The 22921-nt window shown below is 30.2% G+C and overlaps 3 protein-coding genes across 3 annotated transcripts in view; 2 read left to right on the forward strand and 1 right to left on the reverse strand.

The window, feature by feature from the left end:
* Positions 1-22921, reverse strand: part of LOC134828352 (UDP-N-acetylglucosamine--peptide N-acetylglucosaminyltransferase 110 kDa subunit) — a 29862-nt gene that overhangs the window by 1151 nt on the left and 5790 nt on the right. The window contains exons 6-7 of the mRNA XM_063841295.1: positions 2444-2639; positions 35-1757 (exon numbers count right to left, since the gene is read on the reverse strand). Coding sequence (XP_063697365.1) covers positions 35-1757; positions 2444-2639 — 1919 coding nt within the window. The remainder of the gene's footprint in view (positions 1-34; positions 1758-2443; positions 2640-22921) is intronic.
* On the forward strand, positions 3460-7034 carry LOC134830434 (chromatin assembly factor 1 subunit A-like). The gene is made up of 5 exons (XM_063843921.1): positions 3460-4594; positions 4649-5108; positions 5170-5330; positions 5390-5506; positions 5567-7034. Exons 1-5 carry the CDS (start codon positions 3557-3559, stop codon positions 6941-6943), a joined length of 3153 nt encoding a protein of 1050 aa, XP_063699991.1. The 5' UTR covers positions 3460-3556; the 3' UTR covers positions 6944-7034.
* Positions 13248-15911, forward strand: LOC134831391 (facilitated trehalose transporter Tret1-like). Its single transcript, XM_063845111.1, has 5 exons — positions 13248-13331; positions 13406-13463; positions 13938-14545; positions 15111-15526; positions 15594-15911. The coding sequence occupies exons 1-5, from the start codon at positions 13298-13300 to the stop codon at positions 15816-15818; spliced, it is 1341 nt and encodes a 446-aa protein (XP_063701181.1). The 5' UTR covers positions 13248-13297; the 3' UTR covers positions 15819-15911.

A 22921-nucleotide genomic window follows, 5' to 3' on the forward strand; every position in this document is an offset into this window, starting at 1 on the left:
GTGAAAAAATATTAAAAAAAAAAAAATTACTCACCCAATTGCTGTGCCGTCTGTTGAATATTTGACTCTCCCACAGCTGGGAAACGAAGCAACCATAAAACTGAGTTGGGAACATGTTGCAAAATATAAACCCACGATTGCAACGTATGTGGATCGATTTTGTACAATTGATTGAAGTTGCAATAGACAATCGCGTCATCTGGTAATCCATATTGGGCACGTGTTGTGACAACAATGCTTTGTGGAACCTCTTCTCCAGTGGATGCCTTACTGTTAGTTTGCGGCGTTCCAAGTCCATTTTGCAAAACGACACCATTCAACGACGTATGAAGTTGTCCGGAGCTGATCATCGAGTCAATAATCGTCGTAGTCGGCAATTCAGCGACTTTGTGTTGAATTTCTACCGTTCGATTGGCATGAACAATCTCCCGAATCGTCTTAACTTCTGTATTCTCAACCAATGGTGAAAGATCTGTGGCATTAATAACAGCAACGTTATCCGCAATTTTTCCTGAACTCTTGTCCGACACAATAATTCGCTCTTTCAAGTGCGGGAACATCTGCTTGTGATCGCCAATGAAGTATGTGTGTGGCATATAAGCCAATTTTTCGCTGTACTGATGTGCCAAATCCATGGGACTCGTAACGGCGTCAGTTATAATGTAATCCATGAAGCTAGCGCCACTCGTGCCGGGATATCCGAGCCACATAACCTGAATCGGGGCCGGTTTCAAGGCGAAAATCTCGTTTCTAGCGCCTTTTGTGTATCCATTCATGTTCACGAGAATCTGAATTCCGTCGGCGTAGATTTTATCAGCTGCCTTTCCGTTGCACGGTAACGTCGATAAGTCCACAAAATGCTCACATTCGCGTGCAACCTTGCCACGGAACGTCGTTCCATCATCCGGACTCAAGGCATAGCAGAAAATCTCGACTTTGGTTCTGTCATGAAGCCCCGGAATCGATTGCATCAAGTGCGACGTGGGATGATTGCCGAAATCGCTGCTGACGTAGCCAATACGGAGACGTCCTTGCATCTCGCGATTGAACTTGAAAGGGGGTTTGTGGAGCACATGCACCTTTTCAAGACACAAGTTGGCGTGACGTGCAGCGATCGCTTTGCGGAATTCGTGCGTCAGTGGATACAACATGGAATGATGCGGATGCACCGAGGGCAAGCGATTTTTTTCCAGCTGATCGGCGACGATGTCAACGAGTTTTTTCATGCGAACATCGTAATCGCGCCAATCGCAAACGATTTGCAAGCAATGCGCGAGATTGCAATAGGCATCGGGAAAGTCACTTTTTAGCTTGAGTGCCGTTTGATACGATTGAATGGCTTCCGGGATGTTGCCCGAGTCCTTGTGGATGCTGGCCAAGTTGCTGTGCGCGTCGGCGAATGCGGGATTTATTTGAATGGCGCGCGTGTAACATTGCAAGGCGCCGGCGACGTCTTGCATTTCTTTCAAAGTGTTGCCCATGTTGGAATAGGCATCCGCGAATGTGGGTTGGATGCGAATCGCTTCTTTGTAGTGCACGAGAGCTTCGTTGAGTTTGCCCTGTTGTTGCAAGACGGAGGCGAGATTGGAGTGCGCCGCTGCGAATTCGGGAAAAACTTCGAGAGCTTTGCAGTAGAGTTTCGTTGCTTCCTCGATGTAGCCTTGTTCGCGCTTGATGTTGGCCAAATTGTTTAGGGAATCGGCGTGTGTGGGACAGAGACGGAGAGCCGTGTTGTAGCAATCCTCAGCTTCTTGGACCTGTTTGAGGGAGAAAAAGAAATTTTTAAATTTGTATTTTTATTAATTCAAATTTATTTAAAAGTTTTTTTCCCAAATTTCGAAAAAAAAATTTAAAATTAATTTAAAAGTAAAAAAATAAGAAATAATTAAACTACGAAAATAATTAAAAATTAAACTAATTAAAATACGCAATAATAAAAAATTACAAATTTTAAACAAATTAAATGTTGAATTAATTAAATTTATTTTATTTATTTTTATTAAATTTTTTTTTAAATATTTAAAAAAAATTTATTTTGAAATGAATTAAAATAATTTGAAAACAATCAAAAGAAATGAATTTTTGATTCCATTTTTAATTTTTTTTTTTAAAATAAAAAAAATAATTTATTTTTTTTTTAATTTTAATTTAAATTTATTTTTTATTAATTAAAAAATTTATTTAAATATTTTTTTTAATTTAAAAATTTTTAATTTTTTTTTTTAATTTAAAAATTATTTAATTTATTTTTTTTTAATTAAAAAAATATATTTTTTATAATTCAAAAAATTTTTAAAAATTTAATTTATTCTAATAATTTTTAATTTAAATTAATTTTAATAAATTGATTTTTAAATTTTTATCTAATTTTTTAAAAATTCCATATTCCAAGGGACAAAAAAATTAAATAAATTTCAAAAAACCAAAAATTTAAAACACTTACGAATCCTTTCTCCTTGAGAGCATTCGCCAAATTACAATATGCATCCGGAAAGTTGGGCTGAAGCTCAATAGCTCGCCGATAAGTATCGATAGCCAATTCGATGAGACCTTGTTCATAGTAGACGCATGCCAAGTTTCCATGAACCACTGCATTATTCGGTGACAAGTTAAGAGCTCTGTTGTAAGCAGCAACAGCTCTGAAAATAAAAAAAAAATAAATATTTCGTTATTTTAAATCGATCTTTAAATTTTCATAAAAACATTAAGTTTTAAGTCGATATTAAGTCAAAAATATTTCTATCTTAATTTTTTTCAGAATCAATCTCAAATATAAGAAAATTATTTGTTTTCAGAAAAATTATTTAAAAAAAAATTAAATTTCTTTTAAAATTAATTCACAAGTCAGGAGTTTTTCATATAGAAAATAAACATATGAAGGAAATTTGTGCTTTTAATGAATTAAAAAAATTAATACATAATAAAAAAAAAACAAAATTTAAATTAAATTATAAAATTAAATTTTTTTTTTATATTAAATTTTTTAAATTATTTTTCATTATTTTATTTGTAAAATTTAATTTAATATTTATTTAATTTAATTTTTTTAAAATTTATTTAAAAATATTTAATTTAATTTAATTTTTTATTCAATTTATTTTTATTTTAAAAATATTATGTCTTTTGATCTTGTATTTTTTTTTATTTATTTGAGTTATAAATAAATTTAATTCATAAAAAAAATCTGAAATTTTTAATTAATTTTTTAAATATTTTTTTTAATTTAAAGTAAAATTTTAAATATTTTAAAAATTAAAAAAAATAAAAGTCGGAAAAAAATTTCATATTTGTTTCAGCCTAAAAATCCCACTAAACAATTCACTCATCATCCAATTCCCTCTCGTCCAATGTCAAAAAATCGTCAAATTCCGTCATTGTCTGCTAGGGCAACTCTCACATTTTGCCGCCTTTTGTTTTGTTTATGTCGTGTTGGGATTCCTTAAGCTAAATTTCATTAAATTATCGCAAAAATCTCGATTTTTTATCTCCCAAACGCAGGAATTTCCCGTCTCGAAGTGTCAAAAGTGGAAAGTGTGGTGAAATCGCGACGCGAAATATGGAAGTGAACAGTGAAAATTTGATTTCAACGTCGCCCGCGACAACTCCGGGCCAAAAAAAGATGAAACAAACACGTTTGCCATTTGCAATTTTGAGTCCAGTGTCGACAGAAAAGTCTTCCGCCACAACGCCCGTCGCTCAAGACACAAAGAAACGAAAATTGTCTGGCAGCGACGAGGCGGAAGTTGCTTTGCCCGCAGCAAAAGTTGGCAAAGTGCTGTCGACGACAAAGAAAAAAGAGAATATTACGCAGGAAGTTATCGAATTGGTGGATGACAGTGAAGAAGAGGCAGCGAAAGAGAGTGCTGGAGACACGAGCAGCGGTAAAATTCACATAAAATTGGCAGTGAAAAAGCAAAATAATAAAAAATTAAAGTTGGAAAAGTCAGCTGAGAAGGCGAAAAAAACGCCAAAAAGTCAGAAAAAGGAAAAATTGAAGAAAGAAGAGAAAGATCAAAAAGAAATCGAGGAACCGATGGAAGTTGTTTGCCTCGACGACGACGAAGATGACGAACCAAAACCTCTGGAAGTCTCAATTCTCGAGGAAAATGTCGATTCCGAGAAGGAAGAAGAAGATTTTAAAGGATTTTCGGAGGAAAAAAACCTTCCAAAGCCCGAATTTCAGGAAAAATCCAACTCCAGCCCAAAAAGTGCCGATAAAACTGTCGACGAATCGGATCTCGATGTGTCCACAGCTGACTTGAACGAATCCGTGCCTCAGAGTGAAACAAAGTCCAAAGGCACTCCCGGCTCGGGGATTAAAAAATCTCACAAAAAATTGTCGGAAGAAGAAAAAATCAAGCGTCAACAGGAACGCGAAGAAGCACGTCGCTTGGAACGTGAAGCGAAAGAAGCCCTGAAAAAGCAAGAACGGGAGGCCAAAGAAGCTCAACGTCTCAAAGAAAAGCAAGAAAAAGAGGCAAAATTACAAAAAGAGCGCGAAGAGAAGGAAAATCAAAAAAGACTTGAACGCGAGGAGAAAGAAAAAAAGAAACAAGCCGAATTGGAGCAAAAACAGGAGGAAAAGAGACAAAAGGTAAGTCAAAAAAATTTAAAAAAAAAAATATTTTTTTGTGAAATTTGTCTTTAGGAATTGAAAAAAGAAGAAGAACGCCTCAAAAAAGAGGAAGAAAAACAAAAGAAAGAGCTGGAAAAGCAACAACGCGAAGAAGAGGAACGTCGCAAAAAAGAAGAAGCCGGTCAAAAATGGAAAAAATCCGCTCAATTGATGGAAAAATTCTTCGTACCGAAGAAAACGGGACAAAAACAACCCGAAGAAGAGTCTTCCAACGATTCCGAGAAAGCTCCAACCACGACACAGAACTTTATGCCATTCCAGGTGAAGGAAAATATGCGACTTGCACCCGTTACGCGAGGAAATCTCGATACTGGGAGACGTGAGGCACTCGAACGAACTCTCAACAATGGCGAACCACCGGCAGTGTTGACATATTTGAGCCAATTAAAGCGGGACAGTGGTTACCAACCGGGCAAATCGGGCTCTGTGACGTGGCAGGAGGAGGATGACTCGCAAGATATCATCGTGATTGGTAAAATTTTAACTTTTTAAAAAAAAATTATGATTTTTTAACATTTTTTTCATGTTTTTAGACACAAAAGGCGAGGAACATATCGAAACTGTCAAAAAACCGAAAGAAAAATATCGTGCCAAGTTCTTGCATTTCCATGAAAATCGACGTCCAGCATATTACGGAACATTTCGCAAAAAATCTAAGAAGATTAATGGACGAAAGCCGCTTGGAGTTGACACAGTAAGTAATTTTATGTCAATTTTTCATGAAAAATCGTTAAATATTTCATCATTTAATAGCAAATGTTCGATTATGAAGTCGATTCTGACGAAGAATGGGAGGAAGAGGAGCCTGGCGAGTCGTTGCATGGCTCAGACGACGAAAAGGACAAAGATAATGTGGATGATGATTATGAGGTAAGTTAATTTTTTCATGAAAAATATCAAAAATCGAATTAAAATTAAATTTTCACCCAGGTCGACAACGATTTCTTCGTGCCCCACGGTCATTTAAGCGACGAAGAGCTCGAACCCGATGGCGAACTCGCTACCGAAGACAATTCACCCGAAGCGCAAAAGGCCCGTCTCAAAATAATGCAACAAGAATTCCAAGAAGAGCACAAAAAGAAGACGGAAAAGATCAAACCTCGCATTATCGGCTGTATTTGGGTCCGTTCCAGCCTCAGTAAGGCCCAAGACCAATGTTCGCCCATCGTCTGGGAAATGCTATCGGCACGAGCGATGCTTTTTGCCGAACCCATTACCTCAATTCCCGACGATCCGGAAGACGAGAAACCCGAACCCGCAAATGTGGCACCGAAAAAAGTCAAAATTACCGAAGACGGTATGAAGGAATTAATCCGCCTCGTGCACGGCAATCCGAACAGCAAAAAATTCCTCTCGGACGAGTTTGCGGCATATCGCAAGCAAAAATACGGCGAAGACGAGGGTTATCAGGAATTTAGTTTCATCGCGTCCAAAATTAAGGAGATTGCGGAATACAAGCAAAGCAACGAAGAAGGTCCGATGTACAAAATTAACGCGTGGTACGTAAAACCGGAAATTCTCGAAAAATATCAACTCACCGACTTGCCGATCATCAACACATGGAGTTATGTCTTGAACCCCAAAACTGTCATCACGAAGGACACGGCGCCCAAAAAAGCCGCCACAACGCCAGCTGGCGTCAAAAAAGTACCTGTCAGCGACGAAGCGATGCCGGATCTCATTCGTCTTGTGCACGGCAACACGCGAAATCGACAATTTCTCGTCGACGAGTTCCGCACGTGGCGCAAAAACACTTTTGGGCATCTCGAGGACTTCCAGGAGTTCCATCACATCGGAAGTCGCATCAAGAAAATCTCCGAATACAAAAAGTGCGACGACGACGGACCCATGAAGGGAAAAATGGCGTATTTCGTAAACGAGGCAGTTTTGAAGCAATACGGCTTGGAAGACATTTCCCTGCCAAACACTTGGCAATATCACACAGTCGAGACGAAGAAGAAGGCACCAAAAACCGCCGAAACGGAGGAAAAAATGGACGTAAGTGATACGCAGCAGCAGCAGCCTGGAGCTGGACCACTCACGAAATTCGCCGTGAAATTAACCGAAGAAGAGAGACGACAATCTCTGGCAGCACTGAAAACGTCACCGAAACAAGCGACGACGCCAACTGCTCCGCCTCCGCAGAAGAAACGCGTTCAACTTTTGATGTCGGTGCCACGCGGCGAAGCCATCTCCGAAGCCAAGAAAAACAACCTAATTAGCCAATTTTTGCAGCGAAGCAAGACCGACACCACCCCGAAAAATCCGACAAAAAATGACGATGATGACGTCATGATCATTGATTGAACACACAAATCTGAATTACAAAAAAAAAATAATTTTCATCTTAAAATAAGGAAAAAAAATAACAGAAAATTAATTAATTAATAAACATTTAGCCAAGTACGTTCGTTACAAGATGCCTTTTAAATTAAACAGATTTTCCAGAAGTCGTGCAAGAATTCGAGTCATTTTCTCTCACACACACTCATGTCTCGATTTTCGGTTTAGATTGTAAACAATCTCGTTTATTTACTCGAATTCGATCAATTTACGTTTTTGGAATGAGAGAGAGCACACAAAATAATAGTTTCCTTTGTGCCTATTAAGTGAGTGTAAATAAACAATATTTTAATTATTTGATGTTTTGCGAGCAATTTTTGGCTTGTTTATGTGTTATTTCTACGTAAATGACGATTGAAGTGGTTTTGCGGTGCAAATTTTGTGTGCTCATGACGTTTTTGATTTATGAAAATTTATGGAAAATTTTTGGTAATTGTGATGTTTATGGTGGGATTCGGAGAGATTATCATGTTTTTGAGTGACTGAGTTGTTTATTATTTTGTTTTTCAGGGAATTATTTGCTTTTTTATTTAAATAATTTTTTTTCTGGTTGGATAAAGTATAAAAATAAAGCTTTATTTGCCAATTTTAGAGTAAATATTATTTATTTTTTTTTATTTTAATTTTTTTTTTTTTTTGAAAATTCAAAATAATTTAATTTTTAATTAATTAATTTTTTCGAAAAAAATTAAAATTAAAAAAAAAATCTAAAATGTTAAAATTTTTCAATCAAAATTTTATTTAAAAAATTAATTTATTATTTTAAAAAAAATTTATTTTAATTTTCCTAAAATATTTTTGCTGAAATTTTTTTTTTTTGTTTTAAATTTTTTTTTTAAATTTAATTATTTTTTTTTCTAATTTAGGCCGTTCCAAATTTTTTTCGATGTTTTTGTCCCAAAACATTTTTTTCAAAATGGGGGGGGGGGCAAAATAAAAAAAAAAGTTTTGAAATACTTTTTCATACAAAATGTCAAAGTTTTAACAAATTTGGGCCCTTGATGAATATTTTAATAGTTTTTGTGGTATTTACATTGAGATTTGATGATTTAAAATTGATCTCCAAATATTTCAAGTTAAAAATTTAAACAAAATAATTTCATAAAAATAACTGTCCAAAAATTTTAAACAATAATTTTTTTGAAAATATTTTTAAAGAAGGAATTTCATGTTAAATTTCGTTTTTCAATACAAAAATTCTTAAAAATTGAAAATATTTTTAAAAAATTTTGAAAATTCTTTGAAAAAATATGGAAAAAGGCCAAAAAATGGTCAATTTTGATGAACTTTTCAACTTTTTTTTTATTTTACCCCATTGCCCCAGGGGACAAAAACATAGAAAAAAATTTGGAGCGACCTTAAATTTTAAATAATTTTTTAACAGCAAAAAAAAAAGAATTTAATTTAATATCATCATCTCATCTAAAATGTTCTGCATTTTTATGTCAAAATAAATTTTTGGATTTTAAAATTTGTGAAAATTAAATATTTTTTTCTCGTTTTAAAAAATTTTAAGGAAAATAAAATTAAATAAATTTAAAAAATTTTTAAAGACATCAAATCATTTTACTATCATTTCATAAAAATCATAACGATAAAAAATAAAAATCGAAAGAAATTTTTTTTTTTAATTTTAAAATTATTTAATTTAATTTTTTAATTGATTAAATTAATTATTTTTTTAATTTTAATTATTTTATTTTAAATAATTTTTTTTTTTCAATTGATTAAATTTATTTTTTAAATAAATTTTAAATAATTTAAATTAAAAAATTTGAATAAGAAAAATATTTTTCTAGTTCAAAAAGTAATTTTCGCGACAAAACCATCAAAAACCCCGACAGCCATCAAAAACTTTTGACATTTAATTATAATTTTCCCTCATTTTTCTGGCCTTTTGAATTAAAACTTGCTTTTCACCTTTTCTTTTCCTTTCTTTTCATGTCAAAGACCCGTCTGTCAACCGTTATCAACTGCCTTCATTCATTGAATTCCCATCACATAAAAATGTCGACTCGTATCAAATTATGAGAAAACAACTGTCAATACTATGCAAATAAATGCTAAATAATCTCCAAAGCAATCAACCTTGATTCTGCTCGTCAAACAACAGAAAAAAAATAAAAACAGAACTTTTTCTTCGGGTTTTTCATCAAAAGATGTGATTGTTGACATCATCATGTGTAAACAACGAAGAATTTCAATTTCTTCGTAAATATTTTTTGTTTTTCTTTAAAACTAGTCATTTGTATGCTTGATGGCACTTTATCGGCAGTATCATTCGGATGACGTTCGACTTCGAAAAAAAATGTTTTTTTGGAAAAACTTGGGAAAAAACAAACAAACAAAAAAATCAATGCGATTAGCGTGGCATGTCATGAATACATTATCAAATAAAATTCGCATTTTCGCCCGTCATACGAATTCTTTGACACACAAACAGCACGTCGGAAGAGGGAAATGAAGAATGAAGAAGACAATAACCATTAAAAAGACGAGTTGACTTGATTTACATGCGACAATCCGCTCACTCAGTCGAGAAAAAGGGAAAATAATAAAAGAAAAGCACCTAGGCTTTTACTTTAAATTGATATTTGTGCCTTGCGTTAAATAACTTTCGACTTTTTTTTTGTTCTTTCTCAAATGAACAAAAGTCTTGAAAGCAAAATTGAGCAGCAGTCAGACCAATGAAACGTTATTTACTGCTTTAACGAGCGCGATAAAAGTCACCGAGGGACCTTTTGTCTTCCGAAATGGTCATAAAATGGCACAAAATGACAATCGACCCTTTCGTCTTGGCGTTTTTACGACATTTTTCATGCTATTTTCCTCCTTTAAGAAAAGTCAGCACGTGCCAATCAATTTTCAGCCATTTACTTTATTTTGTCAATTTAGCTGAATTTAATATTCGACCCTCTCTCGGTTTTTTGTTGCCCTTTTCTTATGGATGATAAATGGCTTGATGTCAAGTCACGGAGCTCAACATTTTCAATATCATCGAAATTCTTGCCAGTCTACCAAGTTACTCTTTTTTTGTGTTCGCCGTGACAAGAAAAATTAGATTGAAATAGCTGGTGCGAGGGAAGAGGAATGATTGATTTCATCGCATTTTATTTTTTTTTTAATTTTATTTTATTTCTTTTTTTTTTGTTTCTTAACGAAAATCGAAAAATTTTTTATTTTTTGAAAATTTTTTTAAATTTTTATTTTTTGGAAATTATTTGTGCCAAAAGTGGTCGAAAAATAAAAAAAAAAGTAAAAAATTTCATTAAAAATGTAATTTTTTGATCTTTTTCAGATTTTTTCAAGAAATTATCAAAAAAAATTTAAAAATCTTAATTTACAAATTTTTTTTTGTATTGAAAATTGTATTTTTTAATGAATTTTCATCTCGAAAAATATTTAAAAAAAAATTCAAAATTTTTTGACAGTTATTTTTATGAATTTTAAATTTTTCAAAGTTTCTAAATTTTCAAAGAGCAATTAAAAGGTCAATTTATAATTTAAAAAAAAAAATCGACCTTTCCGTAATTTTGATTTCAAAATTCTTTCGAGTTTTCAGTAAATTTTCCGACATTTTAAAAAACTTCCAGTTTTCTTATTATTTTTTTTTAAATTTTAAAGAATTCAGATATTTTTAAAGTATTTCTTGATTAGGTACTAATTTTTTTTTTTGTTTTTCAAAATTTTGCTGACTTTTACTAAATTTTAATCATTTTTATTCAATTTTCTCGAGTTTTAAAAAAATTTCCGATTTTTTTTTAATTTCTATGATTTTTTTTTTTTGATTTTCTCTCAAATCTTTTAGAGAAATTTTTCGAATCCTTTAAAAATATTTAAAATTTTTACTTAAATTTTTAAGGCTTTTCAAATTTTTTTCCAAAACTATGAAAAATTTTACGCAAGTTTTTTATATTTTTCAGTATCTTTGAAGAAATTTTCGTTTTTCTTAAAAATTCTTAAGAAAATTTTTAATTTTCCGGGCTGAAAAAATTTTTCTTAATTTTTTCGCAATTATAATTTTCTGAAAATTTTACTAGAATTTCCCAATCTCTATTTTTTTTTCTTCTAAATTGTAAAAAAATACAAAAAAAAAATAAAAGACAGACAACTTTTCCTCTGATAAAACCACATTTTCCCTTGAAAAATCAATTCGAAACGCGGTTAAGAAAGAATTTGTGTAGCAATAAATATCAAGAGATAAAATTGTATCTCACGAAGAAAAAAATTGAGCAGACGAAAACAAAAACACATGAGTAGGATAAACAACAAATAGGTCAAATATCTTCGAAATACCTCTCGCTCCATGTCCGACGTACGCAAAATTGTACGTAAAATCGTGAAATGAAACGAAATGAAGAAAAATGGAAACAATTTCACTCGCAACTCCGATGAACAAAGCGCAGACGTCATCCTCGTCGTACTACCGCAATCAGCTACACACACACCCAGACCAGTCTTTTTTCGCTCACACACCGCAACGAGGAATCGGTAAGAATGTGAAACAGTTTCTGCCTGACTTTACCATCTTTTGTGCTTTCTTCTTTGTTCCTCGCATAAATAACTTATTATTGAGTCAACAAACGCACAACAAAACGGGAAAAATGTGCGAGTTGAGGTCAGTTTTCGCCACGAATCTCGTGACAAGGGCGGCACGACACACAATTATCTCGTTAAAAGGGATGATTTTGCGTTAAATTGAGCTTTGGAGGCCCGGTCGTTGCTCTTATCTAGATTAAATATGGCAAGACAGACAGTGAGAAACCACAATCAGAAACAATCTAAACATCTAAAGTTAATATTTGTGTTACACCGCGTGTGGCGCTAACCAAATTATGTTATCTTTTGCGTGAGAAATTCTGTTGCTATGAGCTGTAATTTGGTGTTGCGAGTGATTTTTCGATGGCAATCGGGTCAAATTACCGAATATTTGTGAATTATTTTAGTCAGGAGGTGATTTTTTGTGTGTTTCCGGCATTTAATTGTTGTGATTTTCACATTTTTTGGACTAGTTACTGGTTAATTACAGCGATTTGCAGTAAAAATTTTTATTAATGAACCGGAATTGTAACAAAAAATCAATATTTCTAGTCCTAGAAAGGATTTTTTAAATTCATAGCTCAAATTACATGTACATTTGCTCAAATTTCTTATAAATGACACATTTTAAAAGCGTTTTTCTGAGCCTAAAAAATAATTTGTTTTTTCCAATAATAAATTTTTTATTATTTTTTAAATTTTTTTCGGAATAAAATGATAAATAATTCAGAAAAATTCAATTTTTCTTCTTAAAATTATTTTTTTTATAATTTTTTAAAAAATTTTTTCCATTTTCTTTAAAATTTAGTAATTTTCAGCTAATTGTAAGCCCACAAAAATCTAATTAATTAAAAATTTAATTTTTAATTTAATTTTAATTTAAAAAAAAAATAAAAAAAAATTATGAAAAATATTTAAGATTTTTTTTACTTTTATAATAAATTTAATTTTTTTTAAATTTATTTTTTTTAATTTAATAAATTTCTATTTTTTAATTACTTTGATTAATATTTTTTTAATAAATTTTTAATTAAATTTAAATATTATTTTTTTATTTTTATTTATTTATTTTTTTTTGTTTTATTGATTTATTATTTTTTATTTTAATTAATTTAATAATTTTTTTTTTTTTTTTATTCGATTTTATTTTTAATTTAATTTTTAATTTTATTTTTTATAACTTAGGTCGTAAAATTGTAATTTTTTGTAAATGAGAATTTATTTTTCTTCCGGGAAAAAAAATCATTTCGTAGAAAATTATAAAAAAAATGCTCAAATCGACCTCATTTGAAGTCCCTTGAACCATTTTCCCGTCTCCAGAGTGACATATTTCCTTTAACTTAACAACAACTCTAATTGAAAAGTCGTTCTACTCGATTAAATCTCCTTTTTATTCGACAAAAAAGGTTTCATGTCCCAAAAAAAGATGATAGATAATTTATACAAAATAATTATTTAAATCACTTCCCATCTCCTCACCGAGCCTCCCTTGTTTACCTTCGCAAATATGAAAAATTAAATTATCTCATCACAAACAAAAAAAAGATCTCTTATCTCCAAATATCTTATTTTATAACATTTTTTATTATTTATGAGTAAATAAATATTTGTCTCCGCGTAAGCAGTAGGAAAGCCCAAATAAAAAAGAGATGAAGATAAGAAGAGACTGATAATGACGAGAGCAAATTTGGCTCATTGCTAGGCGCTCATTGCTAAATTACTCGTCAGTCAATTCGTTTGTAGAAATATTTTTAAGTAGGAAAAAAAAACGTGGAAAAAATGATTGGAAGACAACTCGTCGCAACGTTATGCGGTAAAAAGTGTGAAATATTTTCACTCTAATAATTGCTAATGGATTTCTTCTTTTTGCACGACAAAAATTTATAGGAAATATCATGACATTTTGCTTTGGATTGGCAGTTGGATGGCCATCGCCGACAATTCCGTAAGTTTTTTTATTGAAAATTTTTAATTTATTGACAGAAAAGAGTTTTAAGTCAAAATTAATTGATTTTTTACTTAACTTAAGAATCCTTAAGTCGAAAAAATTATAAAAATTTAATTTGCAAAAAAAATTCAAAATGCAAAAAATAATGTTTTTTTCTCAAAAATTTGGCAAAAAATTGAAGAAAAGCCAAAAATTATTTGATTAAAGCTTTATATTTTTGCTTAAGTCACCTTAAGTCTCGCTTAAGTCACCTTAAGTGTCGTTTAAGTTACCTTAAGTCGAAAAAAATTAAATTTGCAAATTTTTTAAAATAAAAAAATAAATTATTTTTTCTTCGAAAATTGAAAAAAATTGCAGAAAAGTCAAAATTTAATTGAAATTTGACTAATTCGGAAACTTAAGCTTAAGTCAAAATATCTAAAATCTCATCTCAAAAGATTTTTCAGTAAAAAAAAACTCAATTATTTTCAGAAAACTAATGGATCCATCATCAAAATTACTCGAAAGCGGTCCCTTAACCATAGACGAAGCTTCGTGGATTAGCTCAATCATGTGTATCGGTGGCGCCTGTGCCACTCTCTTCTTCGGATACACCAGCGAAAAATTCGGTCGCAAACTCTCACTCATCTCTTTAGCAGTTCCCACGTTGCTCGGATGGCTTTTCATCATTTACGGCAAAAATCCCACTCATTTGTACATCGCTCGGTTCCTTGGCGGCTTCGGCGGTGGCGGAAGTTTCATTATTGTGCCGGTTTATGTCACGGAAATCGCAAACAACGACATTCGGGGCATCTTGGGGTCGTTAACGGTGTTGCTGCATAACATTGGACTCGTGATAAGTTATGCCGTTTGCAGTTATGCGCATTACTTTACAGTGCCTTACATCGGAATCGGGGCTTCTGTCATATTTTTCGTGTGGAGTTTGATGATTCCCGAGTCGCCAACGTATTTGATGGAACGGGGAAGGACAGCGGAAGCCGAAAAAGCTTGCATTTGGTTGGGAAAAGAGAAGATTGTGAGTGTGGAGACGACAACATTGAAGACTGAGAAGAAGGAAAGCTTTACGCTTAATGACTTATGTAAGTTTTTCAACTTTTTTTGACTTAAAAAATCTGATAAAAATTTTTTTTGATGTAAAATTAAAAAATTTAAGAGACTTAAGCTAATGTTTGAAAAATATTTTGATCAAACTTAAGTCTAATTTTTTTTAATTAAGTCGACTTAAGCTTTCCATAAGTCAAGTTAAGTCAAATATGAAAACTTAAATTGCAAAATATTTTTTCTAATATTAAAAAAAATAAATTTTTATCAAAAAATCAGCTAAAAAACTAAAATTTTAATGATTTTTGACTTATTTTTGAACTTAAGTTTAAACTTAAGTCATACTTAGTATAAAAATTTTTTGACTTAAGCTTAAGTTCTAAAATATGAGTCGAAAATCATTTAAATTTTGACTTTTTAACCATTTTTTAACTAAAAATTTAATTTTTTTTGTAAATTTACAAAAATTTTTTACAACTTAAGTTCTTTGTATTTGACTTAATGTGACTTAAGCTATAACTTAAAGTAAAAGTAATTTTTTTTTGACTTAAGAACTTTTTCAGCTCTAAAAAACCTCAGAATTTTAATTTATCTCCATTTTAGGCACCCGTTCCTCCCGCCGTGGCCTCTTTTTAGGATTCATTCTCATCACGCTCACATGCAGCAGTGGCGCTTTCGTGCTCCTTCATTACACAGTGTCAATTTTCCAGCAAGCCGGATCATCCTTAAGTCCCGAAATGTCCTCCGTTATTGTCGGATCCATCCAACTACTCGGCTCCTATGTCGCTACTTTCCTCGTGGATCGCGCTGGCAGAAAATTTCTCATCATCACGTCGTCATTTTCGGTTGCCTTCGTGCTCACCCTCATGGGCGCTTATAACATTCTCGACTCGCAAGGCATCAACATGTCGGCATTTTCGTGGATTCCCCTGGTTTGTCTCTCGTTAGTCGTTTTTCTCGCAGCCAATGGATCCGCATCGTTGCCGTATCTCGTCTTGTGCGAAGTTCTAACGCAAAAGGTAATTTTCTCATAACTTTTTTTTTATTTTATGTTTCTTTCATGTGTTTTTTTTATGTGTTTTGCAGATCCGCACCTTTGTATCGACAATTTGTCTCTTCGAAGATTGGGTGCTGGCATTTGCGTATGTCAAATTTTTGCCGTTTATGATCGCAGCGTGGGGCCTTCATGGAGCCTTGTGGTTTTTTGCGGCCATAAATGTGCTGCTATCGAGTATTTTGCTCTTTTATCTGCCGGAAACGAAGGGAAAAAGTATCGATGAAATCGCACGAATTTTGTCGCAAAAGAAATAAATTGCCTCTAAAATTACGAAGATTTTTCATTCGACGACGAGTTTTTCATTTTTAAGTGGAAATTCACTTCATGCTTGACCGCATTCGCATTTTTCTGACTTGTCTTCACTATTTCAACATTTTTCCCATTTTTTTGTCGAACAAAAACGTCACGTTCCTGAATAAATTGTTCACACATTATTTTCCAGTCGAGTCTCGGATGTCACAAAAAAAAACATTTTCTACCGAAATTTTATACAATATTTATTATCCGTTTAAGGTTACGAGCCTGTGTGTTATTTTTACAACACAAAAAAGATATTTCGACAAGTAGAAGATAAGGATTACGTTGTTATTATTATTTGTGTGAGATGAGTGCGAATCTCGTGTATGGGGCCATTGTGCGTCTCAGTAATCTATTTACGTGTCAACTTGTTCCCTTTTTGTGTGTTATGTGTCTCGACTCGCACCGTTTTGTAGGGAAAATCGATGATTTCTATCTATATGACTGCTTATTTGCAGGAGAATTTTCATCACAAAAGGCCTCTCATCGCGCGACATTTATATGTCAATTTGCACTTTTTGAGGCAGGAGCAATTTAAAAAATTTTCATGTTTATGAGATTTAAAATTTTTACCGATTTAATCGGTTTTTTATAAAACTTTGGAATTTTTCTCTTAATTTTAATATTTTTTTTTTATAAAATTTTATTCAATAAATAGCTTAAAAATTTAAAAAAATTAAACGAACTTTTATTTTTCTTTTAAATTTTTATTTAAAAAAAACTAAAATTATTTTTTATAAAAAATCGTTTGAATTAGCAGAATAGCGATTTTCAAATTTTAAACGGTAATTTGTTTTAATTAAAATTTTCACATTTTTTATATTTAAATAAAAATACAAAATGAGCTAAATTTAACCTTTTTTATCAATCTAATCATTTATGAAACTAATTAAAAATTTATCGGTAAAAAATTTTTAAATTTTTGATAAAAAATTTTTATCGGTAATTTTCTTGAATTCGAATTTTAAAATTTGAATTCATTTTTATAAACAAAATTTAATTTTTTGAAAATTTTGTTTCTGAAAAATTTAAATTTTAAAAAAATTTAGTTTGAATTACTAAAATGGCAATTTGAAAATAAAAGGCAATTTTTTGAAATTACATTTAAAAATTTTTGATAAATATTGAAGCAAATTTTATTTTTTTGACATATTTTATCATAAAATGTCAAAATTTTGAGAAATTAATTAGTTTGAATTAGCAAAATAGCGAATTTCAAATTTTAAACGGTAATGTTTGAAATTGCCTTTTCCTTTTTTTTTTTGAATGAACGAAATTTTATGAAAAAATACATATTTCAATAAATTAATTATAATTAGAAACATAAATTGGCCATTATCTTAATTATTCCCATTAAAATTTTTGTTCGCAAAAAAAAAATCGGACAGAATGAAATATGAAACATTTTAATTCATTTCATCTGCCTTACCGAGAAAACTCAAGTGAAGTGACGTCTGTGTGTGAAATTGAAATCATTTTTCTCCGAATCGAATCATTTTCCATTTTTTCACTTCTCCAAGTACGACGTGAGAACGTTTCGATCTAAAAATAATACTCCACTGGTTGCTGATATATTTCCATCAACAGTCGACTGTGTGCAATATGCGAACAACATACTTTTATTATTATTATTATTTATTATTAGCATTTAATTTTACTTAAAAAACTTTTCTATGGAATGATTTTTAAATGAAATTAATTTAGCTGAATACACAACAGAGCATTTATTTATTTACTTTTGAGAATATTTCCGTTCAATGCTGATTTTTTTTCTTCTCTCTTTTAAAATAAAATAAATATAATCTCATTACAAATTTTTCATCGTCTTTGGGAATTTTATTTGATGTTCTGCTCGCTGAATTCGATTTTGCCAAAGATATTTCAAAGTGGAAAATTTTCAAAAGAAGATTACATGACGCCGACGAAGACGACAGAAGAAAGTATCACATTTCTTGTGGTGAACAGAAATTTACCGATGAATGACGACATCGCGTACGAATCGAGATCGTGGCATGACAAACGACATTCTTGGGAAATTTAGAAAAAATCACCAGTGAAGTGGAAACTTTTTCTATAAAAGTGTATTGATTATAGATTGGGAGACAAAAAGAAGGAGGAAAAGAAAATGAGGAAAAAAATTTGATGAATTTATGAGACAACTTTTTAACAAGAAGGATTTGATCGCAAAATAAGAGGAATGTGCAATAGATGGCGCTTTATAAAGAATCTTTTAAAGAGTTTTTTTTTCATAATTTTTGACAAGTTAAAAGTCTTTAATGTAATTTTTGGTAGATAATTTGAGTTTTAGCAATTTTAATTAAAGATTTTTAAAATAAAATTGTAAAAAATACTTTTTTGAGCTTTTTTTCGAACAATATAGATGGCGCTATACGTTTTTCTATCAAAAATTAGGTTTTAATTGTTTTTTAAAAGAAAAGTAAGAAATTTTAGCGGTCAAAAAGTTTTCAATTTAATTTTAATTTTTAGCTTTTGACCCATTAAATTTTATTTAAAAAATTTTTTTATACTTTCGCTTAAAAAATCTAAGAAACCCTAAAATATTTTTATTAATTCTTTACGATTTCCCATCAACTTGTTGCAAACTGTATCAATTTTACGAACTCTAGAAATAATTAATTTCCCAGAAAACCCTTAAAAACGCTTCAAACCCCAATTTTATTATTCAGCGAGCAAAATCCTTCACTTTTCGCGGAACTTTTCGCAAAATGCCCCAAAACATTTGTTAAAAAGCCTTAAAAAAGGTAAAATTCAATTTCACAACAAAAAATCAGTATGAAATTTTCCAAGAAATTTCATATTTACATCAAAAAAGACCTTCGCCGTCACTCAAATAGATTAAAATTGATAAAAAAAAATCTCTGTCTCATCATTTCTTTACATTCCATTACATCCCTCAACAAAATCCATAAGAAGCTTTTCCTAGAAAAAAAAATCATAAATGCACAATCACAAAAAATAAGCGGATGAGCAAAAAAAAATACGACAAAATGAATCTGTAATCACACGCCCGCCCCATTCATCCACCATAATACCAAGAAGACAAAAAAAATAGCATTTCAAAGTATCTAAAAACAGGCAGGCAACACAGCGTAATAGCTTCCGGCCTTTTTCTCGCATAATTTTTTTCTTCTAGTCGCTCACTTCTTCGCAATGTACTTAGGGAAGTCTCTTATGATGATGATGATGAGTTGAAATAAGATTTTTTTATCTTTCTTTTTGTTTCACGTAAATTAGCAAAAAAAAAAATCAGGGTCAGAAAATGATTTTGATTAATTGACTTAACGCTTATGCTTGAAATTAAGTAAAAATTTAGTTTTAAAGATAACAATTTTGCTTAAAAAACTTACTAAGTCAACTATTGAGCTTAAGTTTTCAATCAAAACTTAAAAGCTGAATTAAAAACAATCGATATTTTTCCCAAAAATTGAGCAAAAATAATTTGAAAAATATTTGAATTTATTCAGCAAATTATTAAATTTATTCAGCAAATTAATAAAAAGTATTTAGCAAGCTTGAAAAAGATATTCAGCAAGTTTTTTAATTATTCAGCAAATTCCTACTAGATATTCAGCAAATTTAGAATCATATTCAGCAACTTCTTATGACTTAAACTTATGGCTTAACGTTAAGCTTTCATAAAAATTAAAGAATATTTCTAGTTGAAAAGCTTAAGTTTAAGTCAAATTTGAGGAGTTGCTGAATAGTATTCCAAATTTGCTGAATATGTTCTAGGAATTCGTTGAATAATTTAAAAAACTTGCTGAATATTTTTTTAAAACTTGCTTGGTATTTTTTTAATTGCTGAATATTAGAAATTTTCGAGAAAAAAATATGTAAAAATACTTTTTAAAATTTATTGTAAATTAAGTCAATTAATTTGGCTTAAGTCACATAAATTTTTTTCTTAAGCTTAAGTCAAAAATTTTATTTAATTTTGACCTAATAATTTTCACAACCCTGGTTAAAAATTAAACTTTAAGTCAAAAACTTTTTCTTAAACTTAAGCTTAAGTCAATATCTATCTTAACAACTTAAGATAAAGTCAACTTAATTAACTAATTTTTTCAAATCTTTAATTAAATTCCATTAAGTCAAGTAAAAGTAAAAAATATTTTTCCCCTCCCTGTAAAAAAAACCTCTTCCTCTAAGCAACTGAACCCAAAAGAAAAGAAAAATAATTAATTTCGGTCTAATTTTGTCCTAATTAAGGACTTGCTGCCTTGGAGACATGCAAGCTCTTACCTTTTGATCTGAACTTTTACCCAGTCAAGACATCCCGTTCCTTGTTTCTCGTCTGGGTTTTTCGGTAGTATCGGAGCGATACGGACAATTGTGTAGACAACAATACACTGATAATCCATTTTTTGTTTTAATTCTAATTTTCTTTTAGTTGTAAACAGTACAAAAAATACGTATTTGGCTTTTTTTGTTACAAATATAAATTTTATGTGTCTAACAATTAACAAGTAATAATTCTCTCTATTAAAGTTTTTTATGTTTCTCCAAAAAGGTACAAAATAGTCTGTTTTTTAACAATTATACGAAAAATAAGCTCTTTCGCTTGACAATGTTAATTTATGGTATTTTTGGCAAAATTTATTGGTGCGTGAGGTTCGTTCTCTCGTACGGGGCGAGAGAGTGTGATAAACTTTTTCCAGAGGTAATAATGATGCTGGTCGAGTCTGTTTCTTGTTTTGGAACAGATAAATTTATTACGTTACACAGCACAACCATTAATTGCATCCAATTGTGCAATTATTTTTATTTTTTTCGTGTTTCCTTGGTAACTTTCGTGCTTCGAGGCGCAATTAGGTGTCTTTTTCTGATTCAAGAGGAAAATTTTATTTTTTTTATTATTTCATTATTATTCGTTTTTATCGTCATCATACCAATAACAATTTATTGTTTCGTTAAATCACTTCTTTAGCATCGTCGGCGTTGTTGTTATTGGCTTCAGTAACGTTCTCGTGGATGTTTTTCCCAAACAAGCCATTTTCTTCGTATTTTTTTCGTTCATTATTTTCACTTCTTCTTCTTTTCACTCGTTTTTAATGCTATTACAATGTCATAACAGTGATGTCATTCACTATTATGGGCGATACGGGGCCGAGTGTCGAGCAACTGTCGGATTAAGGAATTGTTATTAAGTTTCATTTCATGCAATTTTCATGTACTGCCGTTGTTGCTGCTGCTGCTTTTATCGTCGAATCGTGTAGGATTACTTCCTCTCATATTTTTTATTTTTTTTTTTGCTGGACCGAATGAGCGTCTGACGCGTTTCGACCGGAAACATCACTCTCGAGAAAATTAAAATAAATTTTGATGTAAAAATAGACACGATTGGCACACCACACAAAACTTTTCGCACAAAAATATGAGCAAATGACAGTCTGGAATGGACATGCATTTATATATTATTTTTATTTTTATCATAAAATATCGTCAGTTTTTTTGCTTTTCTATTTTTTGACGTCGAATGTAGTGCGGCAGATCAACAATGGAATGAGTTACAGCGAAAAATAGAAGGGTGACGGCGCCAATTTGTGCAAATATCGTTCAAATTGTTGATTCAGTTAGTGCGAAATATCAGTTCAACTGCATAATTTATGGGTAATTCATGAAAAGGGTTGATTGAATTTAGCTGTATGTGGTATTGGATGGCGTTTTGATGTTTTTGTAATGGACCAGACGTCTCCATTTGTGAAGATTTTTTGTTAAAAGTTGAAAAATTAGGAATTTTTTCTTAAATAGAGATGAAATATTTTTATTTTTCATTAAAAAAGTGCTTTTTGAGGTAGAAAAATGTTTGAAAATTAAAACTTTTAAAAATATTTTAAACTTTTAATTTGTTTGGCAGTGCTCAAATCACAACAAAATGTACTAATTTGTTTAAAAACTTAAATTTAGTCCTTGAGATGATGAAAAATAATGTTTCTCAGAGGGAAAAAATTACAAAATTTGATAATTGTTGATATTTGTTTTAACAATAATTACAAATGAAAGAAGATAATTTTGTTTTAAGGCATAAAATATTTTAAAATAAATGGAAAATTAAATATTTTTTTATAGAGAAATCACAAAGCTTAAAATTTCTCATAAAATGAATCATAAATTTCATAAGAAAAAATCATTAAATTTTATTGGCCGACTAACGAATAAAAAATAATTTTTTCATAAAAAAAATATATTTCTTTAGATTTAATTTTTTAACTGACAATTTTCGTTTTTTAATAAAATTTAAAAAAATTAAGTGAAAATTTAAAAAAAAATAAATTTTAATCAAAGTAAAATAAATAAATAAAAAATAAAATTTTAATTTAAATTCAAAAATTAAATTTTTAAAAAATTTTAAAAAAAAATTAAAAAAAAATATTGTAATTAAAATAAATTTTTAAAATTAAAAAAAAATTTTATCCTAAATTAATAATTTAATTTTAAATAAAATTTTTTTTTAAACTTTTTGTCCCATTTAAAAATTAAAAAATAATTTAAATTTAAAAAAATGTAAAAATTTCAAAAATTAGCCGTTTTTTGGCATATTTTTTTAAAAAAAAAAATTATATTATAAAGAATTTCCTTCTCTAAAAATATTTAAAAAAAACTATTTTTCAAAATTAAAAAAAAATTAAATTTTCAATTTTAAAAAAATAAAAAAGAAATTTAATGATTTTAAAAATTTATTTTTGTCAAAAAAAGTTTTCAATTATTTTTTTAATTCAGTAAAACAAAAATTCATCATTTAAGAAATAAAATCTAAAAATTTCATCTGAAAATAGAATTAAAATTATTGCCTTCAAACCACTTGCACCTCATAAAACACGTCATTCAAATTAAATATTCAACCCAAAAAAAACACAAAATAATTAAAATTCAAAGTAAAAACAAAATTTCGTCTCACAAAACGTCTATTTGTAAAACCGCAACACGCGTCATCATCAATCAAACGAAAATTCACTGTACCAAAAATGTAACAAATTAATCGCAAAAATACCAAAACACGAAAAAAATAATTAATTTTCCCGCGGTAATCCCACTTCAT

This window comes from Culicoides brevitarsis, chromosome 2, assembly GCF_036172545.1.
Source record: "Culicoides brevitarsis isolate CSIRO-B50_1 chromosome 2, AGI_CSIRO_Cbre_v1, whole genome shotgun sequence".
Lineage (NCBI taxonomy): Eukaryota > Metazoa > Arthropoda > Insecta > Diptera > Ceratopogonidae > Culicoides > Culicoides brevitarsis.